Source organism: Pseudophryne corroboree, chromosome 6, assembly GCF_028390025.1.
Source record: "Pseudophryne corroboree isolate aPseCor3 chromosome 6, aPseCor3.hap2, whole genome shotgun sequence".
NCBI lineage: Eukaryota > Metazoa > Chordata > Amphibia > Anura > Myobatrachidae > Pseudophryne > Pseudophryne corroboree.
In genome coordinates this window covers 187,929,329-187,954,738 of record NC_086449.1, presented here as the reverse complement: position 1 = coordinate 187,954,738, position 25,410 = coordinate 187,929,329, and the positions used below count along the sequence as shown (strand labels likewise).

The 25,410-nt window shown below is 49.1% G+C and overlaps 1 protein-coding gene across 1 annotated transcript in view; it reads right to left on the bottom strand.

The window, feature by feature from the left end:
• Positions 1 to 24,851, bottom strand: part of RASGRF1 (Ras protein specific guanine nucleotide releasing factor 1) — a 211,317-nt gene extending 186,466 nt beyond the window's left edge. The window contains exon 1 of the mRNA XM_063925469.1: positions 24,326 to 24,851. Coding sequence (XP_063781539.1) covers positions 24,326 to 24,574 — 249 coding nt within the window. The 5' untranslated portion in view covers positions 24,575 to 24,851. The remainder of the gene's footprint in view (positions 1 to 24,325) is intronic.
• Between the last annotated feature and the right edge of the window lie 559 nt (positions 24,852 to 25,410).

The window sequence follows — 25,410 nt, the reverse complement described above, 5'->3', positions numbered from 1 at the left end:
GAGAGTATGCCAGCACACACCCAGCGCCAACTGACACTGGAAAATAATGTCCCAGATAATAGCGATTTTATATTAAATTACTGTGCAATACACTCACTGCGCCTTACAAGTGCCCCCTCTCCTCTTTTCAGTCCTGTGTCACCGTGTTCAGCAGGGGAGAGACCGTGGAGCCAGCTTCTCAGCAGATCTCTGTGGAGAAAATGGCGCTGGTTAGTGCTGAGAGACCAAGCTCCGCCCCCTCCAGCGTCGGGCTTCGGTCCCGCTCAAAATATCTCAAACTGGCGGGGGATTGAAAGAAATACTGCCTCCGCAGTATCTATGCCAGATATAGAGGCTGTATTGCTGCCCAGGGCGCCCCCCCTGCGCCCTGCACCCATCTGTGCCCACTAGTGTGTGTGTGTGTATGTGGGAGCAATGGCGCGCAGCGTTACTGCTGCGCGCGTACCTCAGTGAAGATCTGAAGTCTTCTGCCGCCTTGAAGTCTTCTTTTCTTCTTATACTCACCCGGCTTCTATCTTCCGGCTCTGCGAGGAGGACGGCGGCGCGGCTCCGGGACGAACAGCAAGGGGAGACCTGCGTTCCGACTCCCTCTGGAGCTAATGGTGTCCAGTAGCCTAAGAAGCAGAGCCTATCATTTAAGTAGGTCTGCTTCTCTCTCCTCAGTCCCACGATGCAGGTAGCCTGTCGCCAGCAATGCTCCCTGAAAATAAAAAACCTAACAAAATTCTTTATCAGAGAAACTCAGGAGAGCTCCCTGTAGTGCACCCAATCTCCTCTGGGCACAGGATCTAACTGAGGTCTGGAGTAGGGGCATAGAAGGAGGAGCCAGTGCACACCCATTCTAAAGTTCTTTATAATGCCCATGTCTCCTGCGGAGCCCGTCTATACCCCATGGTCCTTACGGAGTCCCCAGCATCCTCTAGGACGTAAGAGAACTAGGATTTTAATACCTACCGGTAAATCCTTTTCTCTTAGTCCGTAGTGGATGCTGGGGTCTCCAAAAGGACCATGGGGTATAGACGGGATCCGCAGGAGACATGGGCACACTATAAGACTTTGAATGGGTGTGAACTGGCTCCTCCCTCTATGCCCCTCCTCCAGACTCCAGTTAGAGAACTGTGCCCAGGGAGACGGACATTTCGAGGAAATAATTTATTGTTTATACACGGTGACTGTCATACCAGCTCACACCTCGAACATGCCGCAGAACGTGGTATTCAATAGAACACCAGCCGACGGCATGAAAAATAGACAGCAATATGCTGACCGAAAAATGTAACACAACCTGTGTGTAAACACGACTAACTATAACATACCGCATGCCATGGCATGAATAACGTCAGCAACCAACTTGACTGAAAGAAACACCACATGAGTGTAACCACAACCAATAGCTGCAGATCCAGTACGCACTGGGACGGGAGCCCAGCATCCTCTACGGACTAAGAGAAAAGGATTTACCGGTAGGTATAAAAATCCAAATTTCTCATACATCCTAGAGGATGCTGGGGTCTCCAAAAGGACCATGGGGTATATACCAAAGCTCCAGACCAGGTGGGAGAGTGCGGACGACTCTGCAGCACCGATTGAGCAAACAATAAGGTCCTCATCAGCCAGGCTATCGAGCCTGTAGAATTTAGCAAACGTGTTTGACCCCGACCAAGTAGCTGCTCTGCAAAGTTGAACCGCCGAGACTCCTCGGGCCTCCGCCCAAGAAGAGCCCACCTTCCTGGTAGAATGGGCCTTCACCGACTTCGGTAATGGCAAACATGCCGAATTGTATCCCATATCCAGCGTGAAACCGTCTGCTTAGAAGCAGGGGCCCCAATTTTGTTGGGAGCATACAGGACAAACAGAGCCTCTGTTTCCCCAATCTGAGTCGTTCTGGTGACATAAATATTCAAAGCTCTGACTACATCGAGAGACTTCGAATCAGCCAAGGGTTCAGTAGGCACAGGTACCACAATAGGCTGGTTCCTGTGAAACGCAGAAACCACTTTTGGCAGAAATTGTTGCCGAATTCTCAATTCCGCTCTATCCACCTGGAAGATCAAATAGGGGCTCTTGTGAGACAAAGCCGCTAATTCCGACCCCCGCCTTGCGGTCGTCAGGGTCAATAGCATGACCACTTTCCAAGTGAGAAATTTTAACTCAACCTTTCGTAAGGTTCCAACGAGTGTGACATAAGAAAACTGCAACACCACGTTAAGGACCCATGGTGCCACTGGGAGCACAAATGGAGGTTGGATGTGCAGCACTCCTTTCACGAAAGTCTGAACTTCTTGGCCAATTCCTTTTGAAAGAAAATTGATAAAGCCGAAATCTGCACTTTAATAGAGCCTAACTTTAGGCCTGTATCCACACCTGCTTGCAAAAAATGGAGAAAACGACCCAGCTGAAATTCTTCCGTAGGAGCCTTCTTGAATTCACACCAAGACACATACTTCCTTAAAGCTTCGCCGTTACTCCTTTCCTAGCCTGAAGCAATGTGGGAATGACCTCACCGGAAATACCCTTTCGGGCTAGGAAATGGCGTTCAACCGCCATGCCGTCAAACGCAGCCACGGCAAGTCTTGCTGTAACAGGTCCTTTCGTAGAGGAAGAGGCAAGGGATCTTCTATGAGTAATTCTTGAAGATCTGGATACCAAGCCCTCCTTGGCTAGACCGGAACAATGAGGATCGACTGAACATTTGTTCTTCTTATGTTTATCACCTTCGGAAGAGTGAAAGTGGAGGGAACACATAGACCGACTGAAACACCCACGGTGTCACAAGGGCGTCCCCTGCTATTGCTTGAGTGTCCCTTGACCTGGAACAATATCCTTGAAGTTTCTTGCTGAGGCGAGACGCCATCATGTCTAATTGAGGAATTCCCCAAAGATTTGTCACTTCTGTGAAAACTTCTTGATGAAGACCCCACTCTCCTGGATGGAGATCGTGTCTGCTGTGGAAGTCTATTTCTCCGTTGACTATACTCGGAACGAAGAACACTAATAGAGCGTTTACATGCCTTTCCGCCCAGTGGAAAACTTTTTCGGCTCCTGCCATTGCCGCTTTTCTACTCGTTCTGCCCTAGCGGCTTACTTACTCCACCGCTGTTAACAGAATTAAGAAGGGCAGATCGCGAAGAAGATGTTCTGTTGTAAAAAGCTCTTAATTCGAGAATGCTTATTGCAGACAAGCTTCCCGGCTTGACCTTTTCCCCTGGAAATTCTTCCCCTGGAAAAACCGCTCCCCAGCCTCGGAGACTTGTATCCATGGACACCAGGATCTAATCCTGGATCCCGAACCTTCGTCCCTCTAGGAGGTGAGAACTGTGAAGCCACCACAGGAGAGATATCCCGGTCCTGGAAAATAGGATTATTTTCCAGTGCATGTGCAGGTGAGACCCGGCCCACATGTCCAACTGGTCCCGCAAACCACTCTGGTATTTGACCTGCTCACCGAATGGCCTCGTAGGTCGCAACCATCTTCTTCATCAACGGAACGTATTGATGGGTTTACACTGTTGCAAATCTGATCCGACTCTGGATCCTCAAATCTCTTTCCACAGGAAAAAAATAATTCTCTACAGGTCAGTATCTAATCTTATTCCCAACTCCTACATCTGCGTCGTTGGGATCAACAGCGATTTCCTGTGTTGAAGAACTGTCAGAGAGAAAATAAGATTTTACTCACCGGTAAATCTATTTCTCGTAGTCCGTAGTGGATGCTGGGGACTCCGTAAGGACCGTGGGGATTAGCGCTCCGCAGGAGACTGGGCACAACTAAAGAAAGCTTTAGGACTACCTGGCGTGCACTGGCTCCTCCCACCAAGACCCTCCTCCAGACCTCAGTTAGGATACTGTGCCCGGAAGAGCTGACACAATAAGGAAGGATTTTGAATCCCGGGTAAGACTCATACCAGCCACACCAATCACACCGTATAACTCGTGATACTATACCCAGTTAACAGTATGATAACAACTGAGCCTCTCAACAGATGGCTCAACAATAACCCTTTAGTTAGGCAATAACTATATACAAGTATTGCAGACAATCCGCACTTGGGATGGGCGCCCAGCATCCACTACGGACTACGAGAAATAGATTTACCGGTGAGTAAAATCTTATTTTCTCTAACGTCCTAAGTGGATGCTGGGGACTCCGTAAGGACCATGGGGATTATACCAAAGCTCCCAAACGGGCGGGAGAGTGCGGATGACTCTGCAGCACCAAATGAGCAAACTCTAGGTCCTCCTCAGCCAGGGTATCAAACTTGTAGACTCTTGCAAAAGTGTTTGAACCCGACCAAGTAACAGCTCGGCAAAATTGTAAAGCCGAGACCCCTCGGGCAGCCGCCCAAGAAGAGCCCCTTTCCTCGTGGAATGGGCTTTTACAGATTCAGGGTGCGGCAGTCCAGCCGCAGAATGTGCAAGTTGAATCGTGCTACAGATCCAGCGAGCAACCGTCTGCTTAGAAGCAGGAGCACCCAGCTTGTTGGGTGCATACAGGAGAAATAGCGAGTCAGTTTTCCTGACTCCAGCTGTCCTGGAAACATATACTTTTCAGGGCCCTGACTACATCCAGTAACTTGGAATCCTCCAAGTCCCAAGTAGCCGCAGGCACCACAATAGGTTGGTTCACATGAAAAACTGATACCACCTTAGGAAGGAATTGGGAACGAGTCCTCAATTCCGCCTGATCCATATAAAAAACAGATAAAGGCTTTTGTATGACAAAGCCGCCAATTCTGATACACGCCTGGCCGACGCCAAGGCCCACAGAATGACCACTTTCCACGTGAGGTATTATAGCTCCATGGATTTAAGTGGCTCAACCCAATGCGACTTCAGGAAATCCAACACCACGTTGAGATCCCATGGTGCCACTGGAGGCACAAACGGGGGCTGACTATGCAGCACTCCCTTAACAAAAGTCTGAACTTCAGGCAGTGAAGCCAGTTCAATTTTGGAAGAAAATCGATAGAGCCGAAATCTGGACCTTAATGGAACCCAATTTTAGGCCCATAGTCACCTTGGAGTTCTGGTTACCAAGCTCTTCTTGGCCAACCCGGAACAATGAGTATATTTCTTACTCCTCTCCTTCTTATTATTCTCATTACCCTGGGTAAGAGAGGCAGAGAAGGGAGCACATAAACCGACTGGTACACCCACGGTGTTACCAGAGCGTCCACAGCTATCGCCTGAGGGTCCTTGACCTGGCGCAATATCTTTGTAACTTTTAGTTGAGGCGGGACGCCATCATGTCCACCTGTGGCCTTTCCCAACGGTGTACAATCATTTGGAAGACTTCTGGATGAAGTCCCCACTCTCCCGGGTGGAGGTCGTGTCTTCTGAGAAAGTCTGCTTCTCAGTTGTCCACTCCGGGAATGAACACTGCTGACAGTGCTAACACATGATTTTCCGCCCATCGGAGAATCCTTGTGGCTTCTGCCATCGCCATCCTGCTTCTTGTGCCGCCCTGTCGGTTTACATGAGCGACCGCCGTGATGTTGTCTGACTGGATCAGCACCGGCCGGTGTTGAAGCAGGGGTCTAGCCTGACTTAAGGCATTGTAAATGGCCCTCAGTTCCAGAGTATTTATGTGTAGGGAAGTCTCCTGACTTTTCCATAGCCTTGGAAGTTCCTTCCCTGTGTGACTGCCCCCCAGCCTCGAAGGCTGGCATACAGGACTGACCCAGTCCTGTATGCCGAATCTGCGGCCCCCTAGAAGATGAGCACTCTGCAGCCACCACAACAGCGACACCCTGACCCTTGGAGACAGGGTTATCCGCCGATGCATCTGAAGATGCGACCCGGACCACTTGTCCAACAGATTCCACTGGAAAATCCTTGCATGGGACTTGGCGAATGGAATTTCTTCGTAAGAAGCTACCATCTTTCCCAGGGCTCGCGTGCATTGATGCACCGACACCTGTATACGTATTAGGAGGTCTCTGTCTAGAGACAACAACTCCTTGGACTTCTCCTCCGGGAGAAAACCTTTTTATCCTGTTCTGTGTCCAGAACCATACCCAGGAACAGTAGACGCGTCGTAGGAACCAGCTGCGACTTTGGAATATTCAGAAACCAGCCGTGCTGTTGTAGCACTTCCCGAGATAGTGCTACTCCGACGAACAACTGGACCTCGCCTTTATAAGGAGATCATCCAAGTACGGGATAATTATTTCGGCCATTACCTTGGTAAATACCTCGGTGCCGGGGACAGACCAACGGCAACGTCTGGAATTGGTAATGACAATCCTGTACCACAATATTGAGGTACTCCTGGTGAAGAGGGTAAATAGGGACATGCAGGTAATCATCTTTGATGTCCAGTGATACCATGAAATTCTCCAGGCTTGCAATAATCGCCCTGAGCGATTCCATTTTGAACTTTAACCTTCGTATATAAGTGTTCAAGGCTTTCCATTTTAGAATGGGTCTCACCGAACCGTCTGGTTTCGGTACCACAACATTTTGGAATAGTAACCCCGGCCTTGTTGAAGGAGGGGTACCTTGATTTCACCTGCTGGAAGTACAGCTTGTGAATTGCCGCCAGTACTACCTTTCTCCGAGGGCAGCAGGCAAGGCTGATGTGAGGTAACGGCGAGGGGGAGTCGCCTCGAACTCCAGCCTGTATCTCTGTGATACTATTTGCAGAACCTAGAGATCCACCTGTGGGCAAGCCCACTGGTCCCTGAAGTTCCCGAGACGCGCCCCTACCGCACCTGTCTCCACCTGTAGAGCCCCAGCGTCATGCGGTGGACTCAGAGGAAGCGGGGGAAGATTTTTGATCCTGGGAACTGGCTGCTGGTGCAGCTTTTATCCTTCTTCCCTTGTCTCTGTGCAGAAAGGAAGCGCCCTTGACCCGCTTGCTTTTCTGAAGCCGAAAGGACTGTACCTGAAAATACGGTGCTTTCTTAGGCTGTGAGGAAACCTGAGGTAAAATTGTTTTATTCCCAGCTGTTGCTGTGGATACGAGGTCCCAGAGACCATCCCCAAACAATTCCTCACCCTTATAAGGCAGAAACTCCATGTGCCTTTTACAGGCAGCATCACCTGTCCACTGCCGGGTTTCTAATACCCTCCTGGCAGAATGGACATTGCATTAATTCTGGATGCCAGCCGGCAAATATCCCTTTGTGCATCCTTTATATATAAGACAACGTCTTAAATATGCTCAATGTTAGCAAAATATTATCCCTGTCTTAGCATATTAATATTATCTGACAGGGTATCAGACCACGCTGCAGCAGCACTATTTATGCTGAGGCAATTGCAGGTTTCAGTATATAACCTGAGTGTGTAAATACAGACTACAGGATCGCCTCCTGCTTTTTATCAGCAGGTTCCTTCAAGGTGGCCGTATCCTAAAACGGCAGTGCCACCTTTTGACAAACGTGTGAGCGCCTTATCCACCCTAAGGGATATCTCCCAACGTGACCTATCCTCTGGCGGGAAAGGGTACGCCATCAGTAACTTTTTAGAAATTACCAGTTTCTTATCGGAGGAATCAACGCTTCTTTACACACTTCATTCATTCATCTGATGGGGGAACAAAACACTGGCTGCTTTTTCTCCCCAAAAATAAAACCCCTTTTATGTGGTACTTGGGTTCATGTCAGAAAATGCGTAACACATTTTTCATTGCCGAGATCATGTAACGGATGTTCCTAGTGGATTGTGTATATGTCTCAACCTCGTCGACACTGGAGTCAGACTCCGTGTCGACATCTGTGTCTGCCATCTGAGGTAACGGGCGTTTTTTGAGCCCCTGATGGCCTTTGAGACGCCTGGGCAGGCGCGGGCTGAGAAGCCGGCTGTCCCCCAGCTGTTACGTCATCCAGCCTTTTATGTAAGGAGTTGACACTGTCGGTTAATACCTTCCACCTATCCATCCACTCTGGTGTCGGCCCCAGGGGGGGCGACATCCCATTTATCGGCCTCTGCTCCGCCTCCACGTAACCTTCCTCATCCAACATGTCGACACAGCCGTACCGACACACCGCACACACACAGGTAATGCTCTGACTGAGGACAGGACCCCACAAAGTCCTTTGGGGAGACCGAGAGAGAGTATGCCAGCACACACCAGAGCGCTATATAATGCAGGGATTAACACTATAACTGAGTGATTTTTCCCCAAATAGCTGGTTGTATACATATATTGCGCCTAAATTTAGTGCCCCCCCTCTCTTTTTAACCCTTTGAGCCTGAAAACTACAGGGGAGAGCCTGGGGAGCTGTCTTCCAGCTGCACTGTGAAGAGAAAATGGCGCCAGTGTGCTGAGGGAGAAGCCCCGCCCCTTTTTCAACTGACTTTCTCCCGCTTTTTCTGGAATACTGGCAGGGGTAATTTTACATCTATATAGCCTCTAGGACTATATATGATGTAGATTTGCCAGCCAAGGTGTCATATATTGCCCTCAGGGCGCCCCCCCCAGCGCCCTGCACCCATCAGTGACCGGAGTGTGAGGTGTACATGAGGAGCAATGGCGCACAGCTGCAGTGCTGTGCGCTACCTTGGTGAAGACCGAAGTCTTCTGCCGCCGATTTTCCGGACTCTTCATGCTTCTGGCTCTGTAAGGGGGACGGCGGCGCGGCTCCGGGAACGAACACCAAGGTCAGGTCCTGCGGTCGATCCCTCTGGAGCTAATGGTGTCCAGTAGCCTAAGAAGCCCAAACTACCACCTGTTAGGTAGGTTCGCTTCTTCTCCCCTTAGTCCCTCGCTGCAGTGAGTCTGTTGCCAGCAGATCTCACTGTAAAATAAAAAACCTAAATATACTTTCTTTCTAGGAGCTCAGGAGAGCCCCTAGTGTGCATCCAGCTCAGCCGGGCACAAGAATCTAACTGAGGTCTGGAGGAGGGTCTTGGTGGGAGGAGCCAGTGCACGCCAGGTAGTCCTAAAGCTTTCTTTAGTTGTGCCCAGTCTCCTGCGGAGCCGCTAATCCCCATGGTCCTTACGGAGTCCCCAGCATCCACTTAGGACGTTAGAGAAACAACGATTTGTACCCCTTGTTTCTTGACCTCGCCATAGTCAGGAGAGCGTTCCATTACAGAATAATAATGGTTCTTACTACTGAAGAAAAAACATCATACTGCCATCACTCCAGCGAAATGACAAATTACAATCCTGAATAGCAAACCCAGGTAATCTTAATGCGTATGAAACCGCATTTAAAACCTTTTTCTTCTTTTACAGGCTGGAGATCCCTGCCCTGAGAGATTCCATCTTGTAGTACAACTTCTTAAGTAGAAATCTTTGTGGGATTGTTCTGACTGAGCTGTTCGGCTCAGAAGTACGAAAAAGCTTGAATAACAGCTTTTTCCTTTTTTCCTTTTTTTTTTTTTTGTGACAGGGACAGCAGGACAATGTCCTGATCCTAAACCAACCCTTGTATGGTGTCGCATACTACCTCCCCGTCCAGAGGAGAATCGGTAAGATCTATTTTAAAAATCAGTGAGGGGAAACATCTGGAAAACTCGAGTATGTCCCCCTTTTGACTTTATTCTTAACTCAATGTGTCAGGTCCATTCCAGGACTGACTGAAGAGTATTAGACGAGTTCCTACCGGTGTGGGCTCCAGCAAGATAGACCCAGCGACCTGCGGTGGATGTGGTAGAAACAGAGGACGATATCTGCTTCTGCGAACCTGAAAAGGCTGCAGACCTCTTACTTTTTCACCTTCCTCTACCTGCAAAGAAGGGGAAAACAAAACGCTATCCAACTGGTCAAAATGACTGCATCCCACAAAAAATGCGTCACCAACCGTTGTGAGGGAACATAGCTCAAGACGGTAGACTTACCAGTGGTATCTGCCGAGATCAACTTAACAAAGCCATTCCCAAACCAGGTTACACCTTCATAGGGAAGATAATCCAGTAATTCTCGGAGTCAGTGCATACTTCTTGTAGTCTCACGGCAGCATGCTGCAATGTTCTAGATAAGACCCAATTTAAGGAATATTCCATCTCTCCCCAGGGTAATTATATTGGATAACAAGGTAACTGACCATTTGTGAATACAAGCACTCCCCCATGCGTATGTAATGCAATTATCATCAAAACACATAATTAAAATATCACTTAGCTTCCTGTATACGATCCTTTGTGACAGGGCCCCGTGCAGACCAGGGGTTGACTTTCACTTTATTCTATCCACAGCGGGAAAAGAATAAACACTCGTACTCCTCGCTAAGATTTAAGACCATCTCGTCACGGATGACCTAGAGCTTTATCAACAGAGCGACCAGCACATGAAAAGGAATAACTTTACTTCAGCATTCAATAGAAATCGTAATATGAATATACATATTTAAATACACATATACACACATATTCTGTATATACATCATACGTATATGTATTTTGTCAGGAACAGCAGGGTCCCTAGTGACATTAATGTGTTCTGAATGTGTATGAACATGTACTGAATGCCATTGTTGTGGATCTAACCAGGAAACATTATGGTCGACATAAAACATAGTATTCGTCGACAACAGGGAGTAGTAACCGGGCAAAATAACATTCTTGCGACCCCGAGGGGTCTGAGGGAAATATATATACATAATGTTAATATCACTCCCCCACAAATACTACCACGTCTGTGCTAAAGCTACAGCTCAATGTATCCGTACCATACATATATATATATATATATATATATATTCAGGTATATTTTTACATTATCATGTTAATTTACACCCAGTAATAGAGTTGGTGCCGACAGGGTCACCCACATACGACTGTGTCTTCCCATACAGTGTTTACTTTGGAAAAGCTTACAACTACCGACATGCTGACACTTCATCTACTGAATCAAGTACCAGCAGGAGTCGGCAACGCCGACAGAGGGATCCCATAGCTGTTTGTGGCAGAGCCCACACACGTCGACATACGTGTACTACATCGCTATAATGGGTAGAATGCTGACAGGGAAAACACAGAAACTTTTTTACAACTCCTTAACCACATGCTCCTTTACATATATAGTGCATCTTATATGAGCCCATAGTGCACTAAGCAACTGTGCCCCCCTCCGTTTTACACTATTAGTCTTTTTCACAGTGTTTTGGCGGGCCAGCGTCTCTGTGAGGAGAAAATGGCGCTGTATAGAGTTGTGAGGGCTAAGCCACGCCCCCTGCTCGGCGCGCTTCAGCCCCGCTAATTTTTCACAGTTTTTTTACTGGCGGGGGTCTGTATACAGTGCCTATGCACTGTATACTTCTTTGCCAGGATATTATATGAGGTATAATTGCTGCCCAGGGTGCCCCCTCCCTGCGCCCTGCACCCATGTAGTGCCGCTTGTGTGTGGGAGCAATGGCGCGCAGCGCGACCGCTGCGCGGTACCTCAGAGACTCTGAAGTCTTCTGCCGTCACTGAAGTCTTCTGTTCTTCTAATACTCACCCGGCTTCTTTATTCTGGCTCTGTGAGGGGGGTGACGGCGCGGCTCCGGGAACGAGCAGCTAGGCGAACCAAGTGATCAGACCCTCTGGAGCTAATGGTGTCCAGTAGCCTAAGAAGCAGAGCCCTTGAACTCAGAAGAAGTAGGTTTGACTTCTCTCCCCTCACTCCCACGAAGCAGGGAGCCTGTAGCCAGCAGGTCTCCCTGAAAATAAAAAACCTAACATAAAGTCTTTTCAGAGAAACTCAGGAGAGCTCCCCTAGTGTGTGTCCAGTCTCTCTGGGCACAGAGTCTAACTGGAGTCTGGAGGAGGGGCATAGAGGGAGGAGCCAGTTCACACCCATTCAAAGTCTTATAGTGTGCCCATGTCTCCTGCGGATCCCGTCTATACCCCATGGTCCTTTTGGAGACCCCAGCATCCTCTAGGACGTATGAGAAAATAACAAACACATTTTACAGTTTACTTTTTTTTTATTAAACAGTAAAACAAATATTTAAAAAAACTATACACATTAAAAAATGCTATATTCAAAGAATAAAGCATTTTTATTTTATTATTTTCTTTTTTCCTAATAGCACCTCCATACTTGTAACACTTGTAACATTGGGGGTAATTCTGAGTTGATCGCAGCAGGAACTTTGGGGGTCATTCCGAGTTGTTCGCTCGCAAGCTGCTTTTAGCAGCTTTGCACACGCTAAGCCGCCGCCTACTGGGAGTGAATCTTAGCTTATCAAAATTGCGAACGAAAGATTAGCAGAATTGCGAATAGACACTTCTTAGCAGTTTCTGAGTAGCTCCAGACTTACTCGGCATCTGCGATCAGTTCAGTGCTTGTCGTTCCTGGTTTGACGTCACAAACACACCCAGCGTTCGCCCAGACACTCCTCCGTTTCTCCAGCCACTCCCGCGTTTTTCCCAGAAACGGTAGCGTTTTTTCACACACTCCCATAAAACGGCCTGTTTCCGCCCAGAAACACCCACTTCCTGTCAATCACACTCCGATCACCAGAACGAAGAAAAAAACTCGTAATGCCGTGAGTAAAATTCCAAACTGCATAGCAAATTTACTTGGCGCAGTCGCACTGCGGACATTGCGCATGCGCATTAGCGACTAATCGCTCCGTTGCGAGAAAAAAATAACGAGCGAACAACTCGGAATGACCCCTTTTGTTAGCAGTTGGGCAAAACCATGTGCACTGCAGGGGAGGCAGATGTAACATGTGCAGAGAGAGTTAGATTTGGGTGGGTTATTTTGTTTCTGTGCAGGGTTTATTGGTATACTGGCTGCTTTATTTTTTACACTGCAATTTAGATTGCAGATTGAACACACCCCACCCAAATCTAACTCTCTCTGCCCATGTTATATCTGCCTCCCCTGCAGTGCACATGGTTTTGCCCAACTGCTAACAAAGTTCCGGCTGTGATCAACTCAGAATTACCCCCATTGTCTGTGCCATGCAAAGCCATGGGGAAGCCAGCGGCAGCAATAGCGGTGTCATCACTGGCTATGTTGGGCAAGATTAGAAAAAGCCCTACTGTCATTGGAACACTATGCATAGGGCTTCCTGACCTTTAATAAAGCAGCCTCTTGGTTATCTTGTAAATCATCCTCTTTTTACAAATATTCTTCCAATAATATATAACACATACTGCGTATATAAATATCCCACAGTATTCTCCCTCCCTGTATCCATTTCCACATTTCAGTCACATCTGTTCACGCTCAAAGATTAAGTAATGAGCTACACTATTTTTGCCTTCAGCAGAATGTTTAAACCATGTTTACCAGTACTTTGTGGAGTATACACCTGATTTGTCCATATACAGAATATCTTCATTTCAAAGTGATGTAATGGTGCCAGTTGGGGTATGTTTTCCCAAATTCTGGGTGATCCTGGCATGGAACCCTTATACAGTATTTGATGGAGGAAGGGGGGGGGGGGGGGGGGGTTGTGTGATGGGTAGCAGCACATTTTAGGTGGAGTTTCCTTACTTGCATATGCCATAGTTGCCTACCCTCCCTCATTCTGCAGGAGGCTCCCTGAAATAGCAGCAATCTCCCTCACTCCCTGAATAGACCAGCAATCTCCCTGATTTCACCTTAACCCCATTATGCAGCTGTTACATTCTTGGGGGGGGGGAATAAATCAGAGATACATACATTCAAATGGGATCATCAGTGCTATTTCCCTGCATTGCATTGGTTATAAGGCACAATGATCCCTATGGCTACATGCGTTTTAAATAAGGTTTCCCGTGGCCACTTACAGTATATGGAACCTCTTGTAAAACACAATACCCGAGCAAATTCTGCAAAATATCAGTGTCTTTTCTTTAACAAATAGATCTTACTAACTTTGGGGCTCATTTACATTTGGATGTAAGTCATTTTCATGACACGCCTCTCACCGATGTAGCGGTAAGCACCCGCGCTGATAGTTGTTACTTTCACAGTCTCCCTCAAATGCTTTTTCAAAAGTAGGCAAGTATGGCATAGGCACATATGAAATAGAAAGAAGTAACAGCAGATCTCTATTTAGGTATTCCCATCATGGAGGCCAGGAGATGAAAGTAAGGAGCATATTTAACATGAGTGATATTCTTGATATCACTTGTTACTAATCTGAGAAGGTGCTCCAACCAATCAGCCGCTAACTGTCATTTTTCAAACACTTGTCAGAAGCTGCTCGGTTGGAGCACCATTTAAGATTAGTAAGGAGTGATAACAAGAATATCGCTCGTTGTTAAATTTGCCCCTAGGTCCCTTGTAGAACCATGGGTGGTACAGACACAGCCAGATTTTAAAGCTTTGAGGTACTGTAAGGGTTCCAGACTTCCAGTATGGAACAGGAAACTTTTCCTGCTGCTTAACCTAACGGTGCCTGTATTACCAAATATCGGTGAAATGAAGGCACTCTGTAGTGTAGCAGCTTCTACATGCAACAGGCTGGGCACATTCCGGCAAGTTTAAAATCATGTTAATTGACTTGTCAAAGGGGCCGGGTAGTTTCAAAGGGATGTGGTTACCATGCCAATGGTCGGGATCCTGGCGCACAAGATACCGACGCCAGAATCCTGACACTTGACGGAATACCAACGCCAAAATGGCAAAAGACGACAGAATACCAACGCTGGAATCTCGACCAACGAATCCCAGCCATGAACACAGCGGCCCGGATAAGTACTATGCCAGGGATGGGTGCAGGGAGGAGGGGTTAGGTTTAGGCACCACCGGGGGTGATGGGGGGTGGGGGGGGGGGCGGTGAATTAGGGTTAGGCTGTAGGGGGAACACAGTTAGGTTCAGAGTGCGGAGAGAGGGGGGGTTAGGGTTCGGCACCACTCAGGAGGGTTAGGGTTGGGCTGCGGGGAAGAGGCAGTTAGGTTTAGGATGCGAGGAGGGGTTAAGGGTTAGGCACTCCATGTCGGGATTTCGACTGTCGGAATGCTGCTGCCGGTCTTCTGACCACCGGCACGCCGATAGCCGACATTTCGTTACCAACCCGTCTAAAAGATTGTCACGTACTGTATAAAAACCTGCTATAATAACAAACGTGTTAATGCATTTTAAGGTATATTATATATACATATAACTTTTCTCATACATAAATGGGGTTAGAGCTTCTCTTTAGCTTTCAGTATACTAACTATACATATAGTCTACCTGAAGTATATGCATATTTATGTTCCATGGGGGTCATTCCGAGTTGATCGCTAGCTGCCGTTGTTCGCAGCGCAGCGATCAGTGAAAAAACGGCTAATCTGCGCATGCGTATGCGCCGCAATGCGCACGCGTGACGTACAGGTACAAAGAGCATCGTGGTTTTCTACAGGTTCTAGCAAAGCTTTCAGTCGCACAGCCGAACACAGGAACATTGACATGAAGTGGGCGTCTCTGGGTGTCAACCGACCGTTTTCATGGAGTGCTTAGAAAAACGCAGGCATGTCGGGAAAAACGCAGGCGTGGTTGGGCGAACGCTGGGTGGGTGTGTGACGTCAAAAGCCGTTCCTCCGTCGTTAGAATCAACACACACGAAGAGTAACTACAGGGCTGGTCTTGTTTTGCACAAAAAGATTTTGCAGGCGCTCTGCTGCACAAGCGTTCGCACTTCTGCAAAGCAAAAATACACTCCCCGGTGGGCGGCGACAATGCATTTGCACGGCTGCTAAAAGTAGCCAGCGAGCGATCAACTTGGAATGAGGGTCCATGACTGCTATACACATACAGCTGTGTATGGGCCAGCACTACCTATTATTCCTTTCAGTGGTTGACTACTGACTGTATAGGGCCACCTGTACATGTATCTCCCAAGTCCCACAATGACGATACAAACTATATTTTCTTGTACATGCCTTATTTGGGATTTTCATGTCTTCATCATTTATAATTGGAACCTTTGTAACATTCAGATGTTCCTGAGTGCATGAATGTCTGCCTAAAAGTGCTGCATTTTGTTCACAATGTACTGTGCATAAACCAAAGTTTTAAGTCCTGGAAGTGCAATACCACTTATACATGGGGTAGTCCCTGTAATAATCCAGCACTGATAGCTATATTGCATGGCAGTACGGATGGTGTAATGGTTAGTAGCATTACTGCCTCACATCACTGAGGTCACGGGTTTGATTCCCACCATGACCCTAACTGTGTGTAGTTTGTATATTAGCCCCATACTTGCATGGGTTTCCTCCCACAATTCAAAAATATACTGGTAGGTTAATTGGCTCCCTAAAGAAAATTAACCCTGGTGTGAATGGTGTGTATATAAAATAGGGAATATACTGTACATTTTAAGCTCCACTGGGGCAGGGACTGATGTGAATGGCCAAATATTCTCTGTAAAGCGCTGCGGAATATGTGTGCGCTATATAAATAACTGGTAATAAAATAAGAATTTACTTACCGATAATTCTATTTCTCGGAGTCCGTAGTGGATGCTGGGGTTCCTGAAAGGACCATGGGGAATAGCGGCTCCGCAGGAGACAGGGCACAAAAAAGTAAAGCTTTACTAGGTCAGGTGGTGTGCACTGGCTCCTCCCCCCATGACCCTCCTCCAGACTCCAGTTAGGTACTGTGCCCGGACGAGCATACACAATAAGGGAGGCATTTTGAATCCCGGGTAAGACTCATACCAGCCACACCAATCACACCGTACAACTTGTGATCTAAACCCAGTTAACAGTATGACAACAGAAAGGGCCTCTTAAAGATGGCTCCTTAACAATAACCCGAATTAGTTAACAATAACTATGTACAAGTATTGCAGATAATCCGCACTTGGGATGGGCGCCCAGCATCCACTACGGACTCCGAGAAATAGAATTATCGGTAAGTAAATTCTTATTTTCTCTATCGTCCTAAGTGGATGCTGGGGTTCCTGAAAGGACCATGGGGATTATACCAAAGCTCCCAAACGGGCGGGAGAGTGCGGATGACTCTGCAGCACCGAATGAGAGAACTCCAGGTCCTCCTTGGCCAGGGTATCAAATTTGTAAAATTTTACAAACGTGTTCTCCCCCGACCACGTAGCTGCTCGGCAGAGTTGTAATGCCGAGACCCCTCGGGCAGCCGCCCAAGATGAGCCCACCTTCCTTGTGGAGTGGGCTTTTACAGTTTTAGGCTGTGGCAGGCCTGCCACAGAATGTGCAAGTTGAATTGTGTTACAAATCCAACGAGCAATCGACTGCTTAGAAGCAGGTGCGCCCAACTTGTTGGGTGCATACAATATAAACAGCGAGTCAGATTTTCTGACTCCAGCCGTCCTTGCAATGTATATTTTTAAGGCTCTGACAACGTCCAACAACTTGGAGTCCTCCAAGTCGCTAGTGGCCGCAGGCACCACAATAGGTTGGTTCAGATGAAATGCTGATACCACTTTAGGGAGAAAATGCGGACGAGTCCGCAGTTCTGCCCTATCCGAATGGAAGATTAGATAAGGACTTTTATAAGATAAAGCCGCCAATTCAGATACTCTCCTGGCAGAGGCCAGGGCTAGTAACATAGTCACTTTCAATGTGAGATATTTCAAATCCACCTTTTTCAATGGTTCAAACCAATGGGATTTGAGGAAATCTAAAACTACATTTAGATCCCACGGTGCCACCGGAGGCACCACAGGAGGCTGTATATGCAGTACTCCCTTGACAAAAGTCTGGACCTCAGGGACAGAGGCCAATTCTTTTTGGAAGAATATTGACAGGGCCGAAATTTGAACCTTAATGGATCCCAATTTGAGACCCATAGATAATCCTGATTGCAGGAAATGTAGGAAACGACCCAGTTGGAATTCCTCCGTCGGAACCCTCCGATCCTCGCACCACGCTACATATTTTCGCCAAATGCGGTGATAATGTTTCACGGTGACTTCCTTCCGTGCCTTAATCAAGGTAGGAATGACTTCTTCTGGAATGCCTTTCCCTTTTAGGATCTGGCGTTCAACCGCCATGCCGTCAAACGCAGCCGCGGTAAGTCTTGAAAAAGACAGGGACCCTGCTGTAGCAGGTCCCTTCTCAGAGGTAGAGGCCACGGTTCGTCCGTGAGCATCTCTTGAAGTTCCGGATACCAAGTCCTTCTCGGCCAATCCGGAACCACTAGTATTGTTCTTACTCTTCTTTGCCGTATGATCTTCAATACCTTTGGTATGAGCGGCAGAGGAGGAAACACATACACTGACTGGTACACCCAAGGAGTTACCAGTGCGTCCACAGCTATTGCCTGTGGATCTCTTGACCTGGCGCAATATTTGTCCAGTTTCTTGTTGAGGCGAGACGCCATCATGTCTACAATTGGTCTTTCCCAACGGTCTATTAACATGTTGAAGACTTCTGGATGTAGACCCCACTCTCCCGGATGAAGATCGTGTCTGCTGAGGAAGTCTGCTTCCCAGTTGTCCACGCCCGGGATGAACACTGCTGACAGTGCTATCACGTGATTCTCCGCCCAGCGAAGAATCTTGGCAGCTTCTGCCATTGCACTCCTGCTTCTTGTGCCGCCCTGCCTGTTTACATGGGCGACCGCCGTGATGTTGTCCGACTGAATCAACACCGGCTTTCCTTGCAGGAGAAGTTCCGCCTGGCTTAGAGCATTGTAGATTGCTCTTAGTTCCAGAATGTTTATGTGAAGAGACTTTTCCAGGCTCGACCACACTCCCTGGAAGTTTCTTCCTTGTGTGACTGCTCCCCAGCCTCTCAGGCTGGCGTCCGTGGTCACCAGGATCCAATCCTGAATGCCGAATCTGCGGCCTTCTAATAGGTGAGCCTTCTGCAACCACCACAGAAGTGACACCCTTGTCTTTGGTGACAGGGTTATTCGCAGGTGCATCTGCAGATGCGACCCTGACCATTTGTCCAACAGATCCCTTTGGAATATTCTTGCATGGAATCTGCCGAATGGAATTGCTTCGTAAGAAGCCACCATTTTTCCCAGGACTCTTGTGCATTGATGTACTGACACTTTTCCTGGTTTTAGGAGGTTCCTGACCAGATCGGATAACTCCTTGGCTTTTTCCTCTGGAAGGAAAACCTTTTTCTGAACCGTGTCCAGAATCATTCCTAGGAACAGCAGACGAGTTGTCGGGATTAAATGGGATTTTGGAATATTCAGAATCCACCCGTGTTGTCTTAGCACCTCTTGAGATAGTGCTAAAGCTGTCTCCAGCTGTTCTCTGGACCTTGCCCTTATTAGGAGATCGTCCAAGTATGGGATAACTAATACGCCTTTTCTTCGAAGAAGAATCATCATCTCGGCCATTACCTTGGTAAAGACCCGAGGCGCCGTGGACAATCCGAACGGCAGCGTCTGAAACTGATAGTGACAGTTTTGAACAATGAACCTGAGGTACCCCTGGTGTGCGGGGTAAATCGGAACGTGTAGATACGCATCCTTGATGTCCAAGGATACCATAAAGTCCCCTTCTTCCAGGTTCGCTATCACTGCTCTGAGTGACTCCATCTTGAACTTGAACTTTTTTATGTAGAGGTTCAAGGACTTCAGATTTAGAATAGGCCTTACCGAGCCATCCGGCTTCGGTACCACAAATAGAGTGGAATAATACCCCTTTCCTTGTTGTAATAGGGGTACTTTGACTATCACCTTGTGAATGGCTTCCAACACCCTCTCCCTTTCGGAAGAGACGGTTGGTAAGGCAGACTTCAGGAAACGATGAGGAGGATCCGTCTCTAATTCCAACCTGTACCCCTGAGATATTATCTGCAGGATCCAGGGGTCTACCTGCGAGTGAGCCCACTGCGCGCTGTAATTTTTGAGACGGCCCCCCACTGTCCCCGAGTCCGCTTGAGAGGCCCCAGCGTCATGCTGAGGTTTTTGCAGGAGCCGGGGAGGGCTTCTGTTCCTGGGAAGGAGCTGCCTGTTGGTGTCTCTTCCCTCTTCCTCTGCCTCGTGGCAGGTACGACAAGCCCTTTGCTCTCTTATTTTTGTAGGAGCGAAAAGGCTGCGGTTGAAAGGTCGGTGCCTTTCTCTGTTGGGGAGTGACTTGAGGTAAAAAAGTGGATTTCCCGGCAGTAGCCGTGGCCACCAAGTCTGATAGACCAACTCCAAATAACTCCTCCCCTTTATACGGCAAAACCTCCATGTGACGTTTTGAATCCGCATCGCCTGTCCACTGTCGTGTCCATAAGGCTCTTCTGGCTGAAATGGACATAGCACTCACCCGAGATGCCAGTGTGCAAATATCCCTCTGTGCATCACGCATATAGATAAATGCATCCTTTATTTGTTCTAACGACAGTAAAACATTGTCCCTATCTAGGGTATCAATATTTTCAATCAGGGATTCTGACCAAACTACTCCAGCACTGCACATCCAGGCAGTTGCTATAGCTGGTCGTAGTATAACACCTGCATGTGTGTATATATTCTTTTGAATAACTTCCATCTTTCTATCTGATGGATCCTTAAGTGCGGCCGTCTCAGGAGAGGGTAACGCCACTTGTTTGGATAAGCGTGTGAGCGCCTTGTCCACCTTAGGGGGTGTTTCCCAGCGCGCCCTAACCTCTGGCGGGAAAGGGTATAATGCCAATAACTTTTTTGAAATTATCAACTTTTTATCAGGAGCAACCCACGCTTCATCACACACGTCATTTAATTCTTCTGATTCAGGAAAAACTGTTTGTAGTTTTTTCACACCATACATAATACCCTGTTTTACGGTATCTGTAGTATCAGCTAAATGTAACGTCTCCTTCATTGCCAAAATCATATAACGTGTGGCCCTACTGGAAAATACGTTTGAATTTCTACCGTCGTCACTGGAATCAGTGCCCGTGTCTGGGTCTGTGTCGACCGACTGAGGCAAAGGGCGTTTTACAGCCCCTGACGGTGTTTGAGGCGCCTGGACAGGCATTAATTGATTGTCCGGCCGCCTCATGTCCTCAACTGACTGTTTAAGGGAAGATAAACCATCACGTAATTCCACAAATAAAGGCATCCATTCTGGTGTCGACCCCCTGGGGGGTGACATCTGCATATTTGGCAATTGCTCCGCCTCCACACCAATATCGTCCTCATACATGTCGACACCACGTACCGACACACACCGCAAACTCACAGGGAATGCTCTAATGAAGACAGGACCCACTAGCCCTTTTGGGGAGACAGAGGGAGAGTCTGCCAGCACACACCACAAAGCGCTATATATACAAGGGATATCCTTATATTAAGCGCTCCCTTATAGCTGCTTTAATATATATATATATAGCCATTAATGTGCCCCCCCTCTCTGTTTTACCCTGTTTCTGTAGTGCAGTGCAGGGGAGAGACCTGGGAGCCGTTCTGACCAGCGGAGCTGTGACAGAAAATGGCGCCGTGTGCTGAGGAGATAGGCCCCGCCCCTTTTTCGGCGGGTTCTTCTCCCGCTATTTTTCCAGTCAGGCAGGGGTTAAATATCTCCATATAGCCCCTATGGGCTATATGTGAGGTATTTTTAGCCTTGTATAAGGTTTATATTTGCCTCTCAGAGCGCCCCCCCCCAGCGCTCTGCACCCTCAGTGACTGCCCAGTGAAGTGTGCTGAGAGGAAAATGGCGCACAGCTGCAGTGCTGTGCGCTACCTTATGAAGACTGAGGAGTCTTCAGCCGCCGGTTTCCGGACCTCTTCACGCTTCAGCATCTGCAAGGGGGTCGGCGGCGCGGCTCCGGGACCGGACTCCACGGCTGGGCCTGTGTTCGATCCCTCTGGAGCTAATGGTGTCCAGTAGCCAAGCAGCAAATCCACTCTGCATGCAGGTGAGTTTACTACTTTCCCCCTAAGTCCCACGTTGCAGTGATCCTGTTGCCAGCAGGACTCACTGTAAAGAAAAAAACCTAAACTAAACTTTCTCTAAGCAGCTCTTTAGGAGAGCCACCTAGATTGCACCCTTCTCGTTCGGGCACAAAATCTAACTGGAGTCTGGAGGAGGGTCATGGGGGGAGGAGCCAGTGCACACCACCTGACCTAGTAAAGCTTTACTTTTTTGTGCCCTGTCTCCTGCGGAGCCGCTATTCCCCATGGTCCTTTCAGGAACCCCAGCATCCACTTAGGACGATAGAGAAATAATAATAATTATGCATATTCCCTCATCTGTGAATACTGGTAGGAGTTTTATCTGAGCCCTCAACCCTTCTTCCTGTCATTATGTTTTTTCCCCCTGAACATACATAACCCAAAACGTGTAGGCCTGCGTGTTCTGTCATCCTGCTCCTGTCAGTAACCTTCTGCAGACTACAGTGACAATAGGCCACGCTGTCTTTCCTCTTAGCTTTATATACTTCTCTGTCCTGCCTTCTATACCTACTCTACGTCCACCAACTCCATATACTTCTGAAGACTCACTGTGCTCCTTGCTAGATACAACTGACTCCCTAGATACATACCTCACAAACCTGGTGGCAAATGTAGGATTTCTAGAGGAGGGATAGCAGTGGTCAGCCCGTGGAGGGGCAGTTTGGTCTGGTGCACTAATGGATTGCTCGTTTCCACACAAACAACAAAAGCTGCTGTCTCTGGGTATTTTCAGCAGCTCAGTTCCATCCCTTATACTGCATGTTGTGGCCTCAGCTCTAGCTCTGGTAATATTGTACTATTCAATATAGCTATTCTGGTCATGATTTGAGCTGCTGCCTTGGAGGGGGTTTTCCAGGCACATGGAAGTTGGAACCCCCCCATCCTGTGTTTGCTTATGCCAACCATATACACTTCTCATTACCACTACCTGTTTGCACTCCCTGTACCTGTGCAGATCCCCCTGTACCTGCCTGTGTGGACCCCTCCCTGTACCTGTGCAAACCCTCTATGTACCTGTGCGAACCCCCTATGCACCTGTGCAGACCCACTGTACGTGTGCAGAACCCCCTATAACTGTGTGGACCCCCTGTACCTGTGCAGACCCCCTGTACATGTGCAGATCACCCTATACCTGTGCGGACCCCATGTACCTGTGCTGAGCCCCCTGTACCAGTCTATTACCCCAAACTGTGCATGTCAACCCCCACACTATGTAGAGTACACCTGTCTATTTGGAGCACCAGTCTCACATCCGCAGTCCAGGCCTGTTTGCCTGTCTTGGCCACCCGCAGTGTGTAAACCTGTCTGGCTGGGTCACTCACAGTTTGAGTAGCTGTCTGTCCAGGTCCTCCACAGTGTGAGTACCTGTTTGTCTGAGACAGCCGCAGTGTGGGTACCTGTCTGTCTGGGCTACCTACAGTCTTAGTACCTGTCTGTCCAGTCCCCTGCTGTGTGAGTACCTGTTTGTCCGGATACCCTGCACTTTGAATACCTGTCTGTCCGAGCCCCCTACTGTGTTGGTACCTGTCTGTCCATGTCCTCCGCATTTTGGTAACCTAAATCCACCGGAGTTTACATAGCTGTCTGTCCATGGCTCCAGCAGTGTATACAGCTGTCTGACTGGGCCTCTTACAGTGTTGGCACCTGTCTGTTCGGACACTCCCCAGTGTAGGTACCTGTCTGTCCGACCCCCTTCAGTGTGGTACCTGTCTGACCAGGTTTCTGCAGTGTGGGTACCTGTCTGCCTGCCCCTCCCAGCAGTGTGGGTACCTGTCTTTCCGGAGCCCCAGCAGTGTGGGTACCTGTCTTTCCGGAGCCCCAGCAGTGTGGGTACCTGTCTGTCCGAGCCTCTGCAGTGTGGGTACAGTACCTGTCTGTCCGGGGCACTGCAGTGTGGGTACCTGTCTGTCCGGAGCCCCAGCAGTGTGGGTACCTGTCTGTCTGGGCCTCTGCAGTGTGGGTACAGTACCTGTCTGTCTGGGCCTCTGCAGTGTGGGTACAGTACCTGTCTGTCCGAGGCTCTGCAGTGTGGGTACAGTACCTGTCTGTCCGAGGCTCTGCAGTGTGGGTACAGTACCTGTCTGTCCGAGGCTCTGCAGTGTGGGTACAGTACCTGTCTGTCCGAGGCTCTGCAGTGTGGGTACAGTACCTGTCTGTCTGGGCCTCTGCAGTGTGGGTACAGTACCTGTCTGTCCGAGGCTCTGCAGTGTGGGTACAGTACCTGTCTGTCCGAGGCTCTGCAGTGTGAGTACAGTACCTGTCTGTCTGGGCCTCTGCAGTGTGGGTACAGTACCTGTCTGTCTGGGCCTCTGCAGTGTGGGTACAGTACCTGTCTGTCCGAGGCTCTGCAGTGTGGGTACAGTACCTGTCTGTCCGAGGCTCTGCAGTGTGGGTACAGTACCTGTCTGTCCGGGGCTCTGCAGTGTGGGTACAGTACCTGTCTGTCCGGGGCTCTGCAGTGTGGGTACAGTACCTGTCTGTCCGGGGCTCTGCAGTGTGGGTACAGTACCTGTCTGTCCGGGGCTCTGCAGTGTGGGTACAGTACCTGTCTGTCCGGGGCTCTGCAGTGTGGTTACCTGTCTGTCTCTGTCCGGGACCCCAGCAGCGTGGGTAACTGTCTGTCCGGGCAGCCCCCGCACCCCCCGCAGTGTAAGTACCTGTCTGTCCGGGCCCCCCTTGGCTCCTCGCTCGCAGCTGCATCCCTCCAGCAGGTAGAGCGCACACGGGCGGCCGCTGGACTCGCTCTCGAAGCAGAAGAGCAGGTTGTGCAGCAGGGAGAAGCTCCGGCTCTGCCAGCGGCTGTTGTCCGAGCTGCGCTTGCTAAGGACGCCTCTCCGGGTCCCGTCCTTCCGGGCCAGCTGCCCCAGGTGCACGGCGTGAGCCTCGTTCAACCGGAGCCGCTGCATCTTGTGGCCTGGGCTCGGAGCCCCGCCCCACGCACGGTGCCCCCGCTCTTCCCCCCTTGTCCGGTACTCCCCGTACAGCCGGGTACAATAATCCCACTCCTCCCCCGGTGCAGCCCGAAACCCTCCGCAGGCTGGCTCCTCCCCCTGACCCGGTAATTGGCAGCGGTGGCGGCGGGTCCTGGGTCTCCGGAGCCCGTGAGCTGGATGTCATGTGACGCCGCCGATTCAGCACCACGGACAGAGCCCAGCCCACGGCGAGGGGGAACCGAGCCTGCGTGGGGGGATCGGGAGCACCCAGAGAGACGGGGCGGGGGGGGGGGGGGGGGGGAGATATGGGGGATTTGTCCAGGTGGGGGTATATTAGGGGGGCTCAAACACAGCCAACTTGCTGGAGTTTAGCTGAGATGATAGCGGGGGCCGGGGATGTGCTCAGGCTCAGGACAGCGGCAGCTGAAGGGCAACAGGAAAGGTCTCTAGTTGGGGGAATGGTAGTGAGCGCTGGCAGCATACCTCCCAGCACCTCACACGGCCAGAGAGGGAAATAGAACATTTAATCTTGCACCAAAAAAAAAACAAAAAAACACTTATATTTCACTTATTTTCATAATAGAGGTTCCACAAAATATTTCCCTCATTCTGCATTTGCCTATGGAATTGCGCACCTTTTTCCAACGGTATGTGACCGTAAGCGTTTCCACTCCTTTTCCAAACGCAGAATGAATTGATTACCGTTGTCCCGGGTCAGCATTGACACTCGAAAATCGTATAACATAATTTGAGCTGCTGGCTTAGAGGGGGGTTTCCGGGTAAATGGAAACCCCACCTGTGTATGCCTA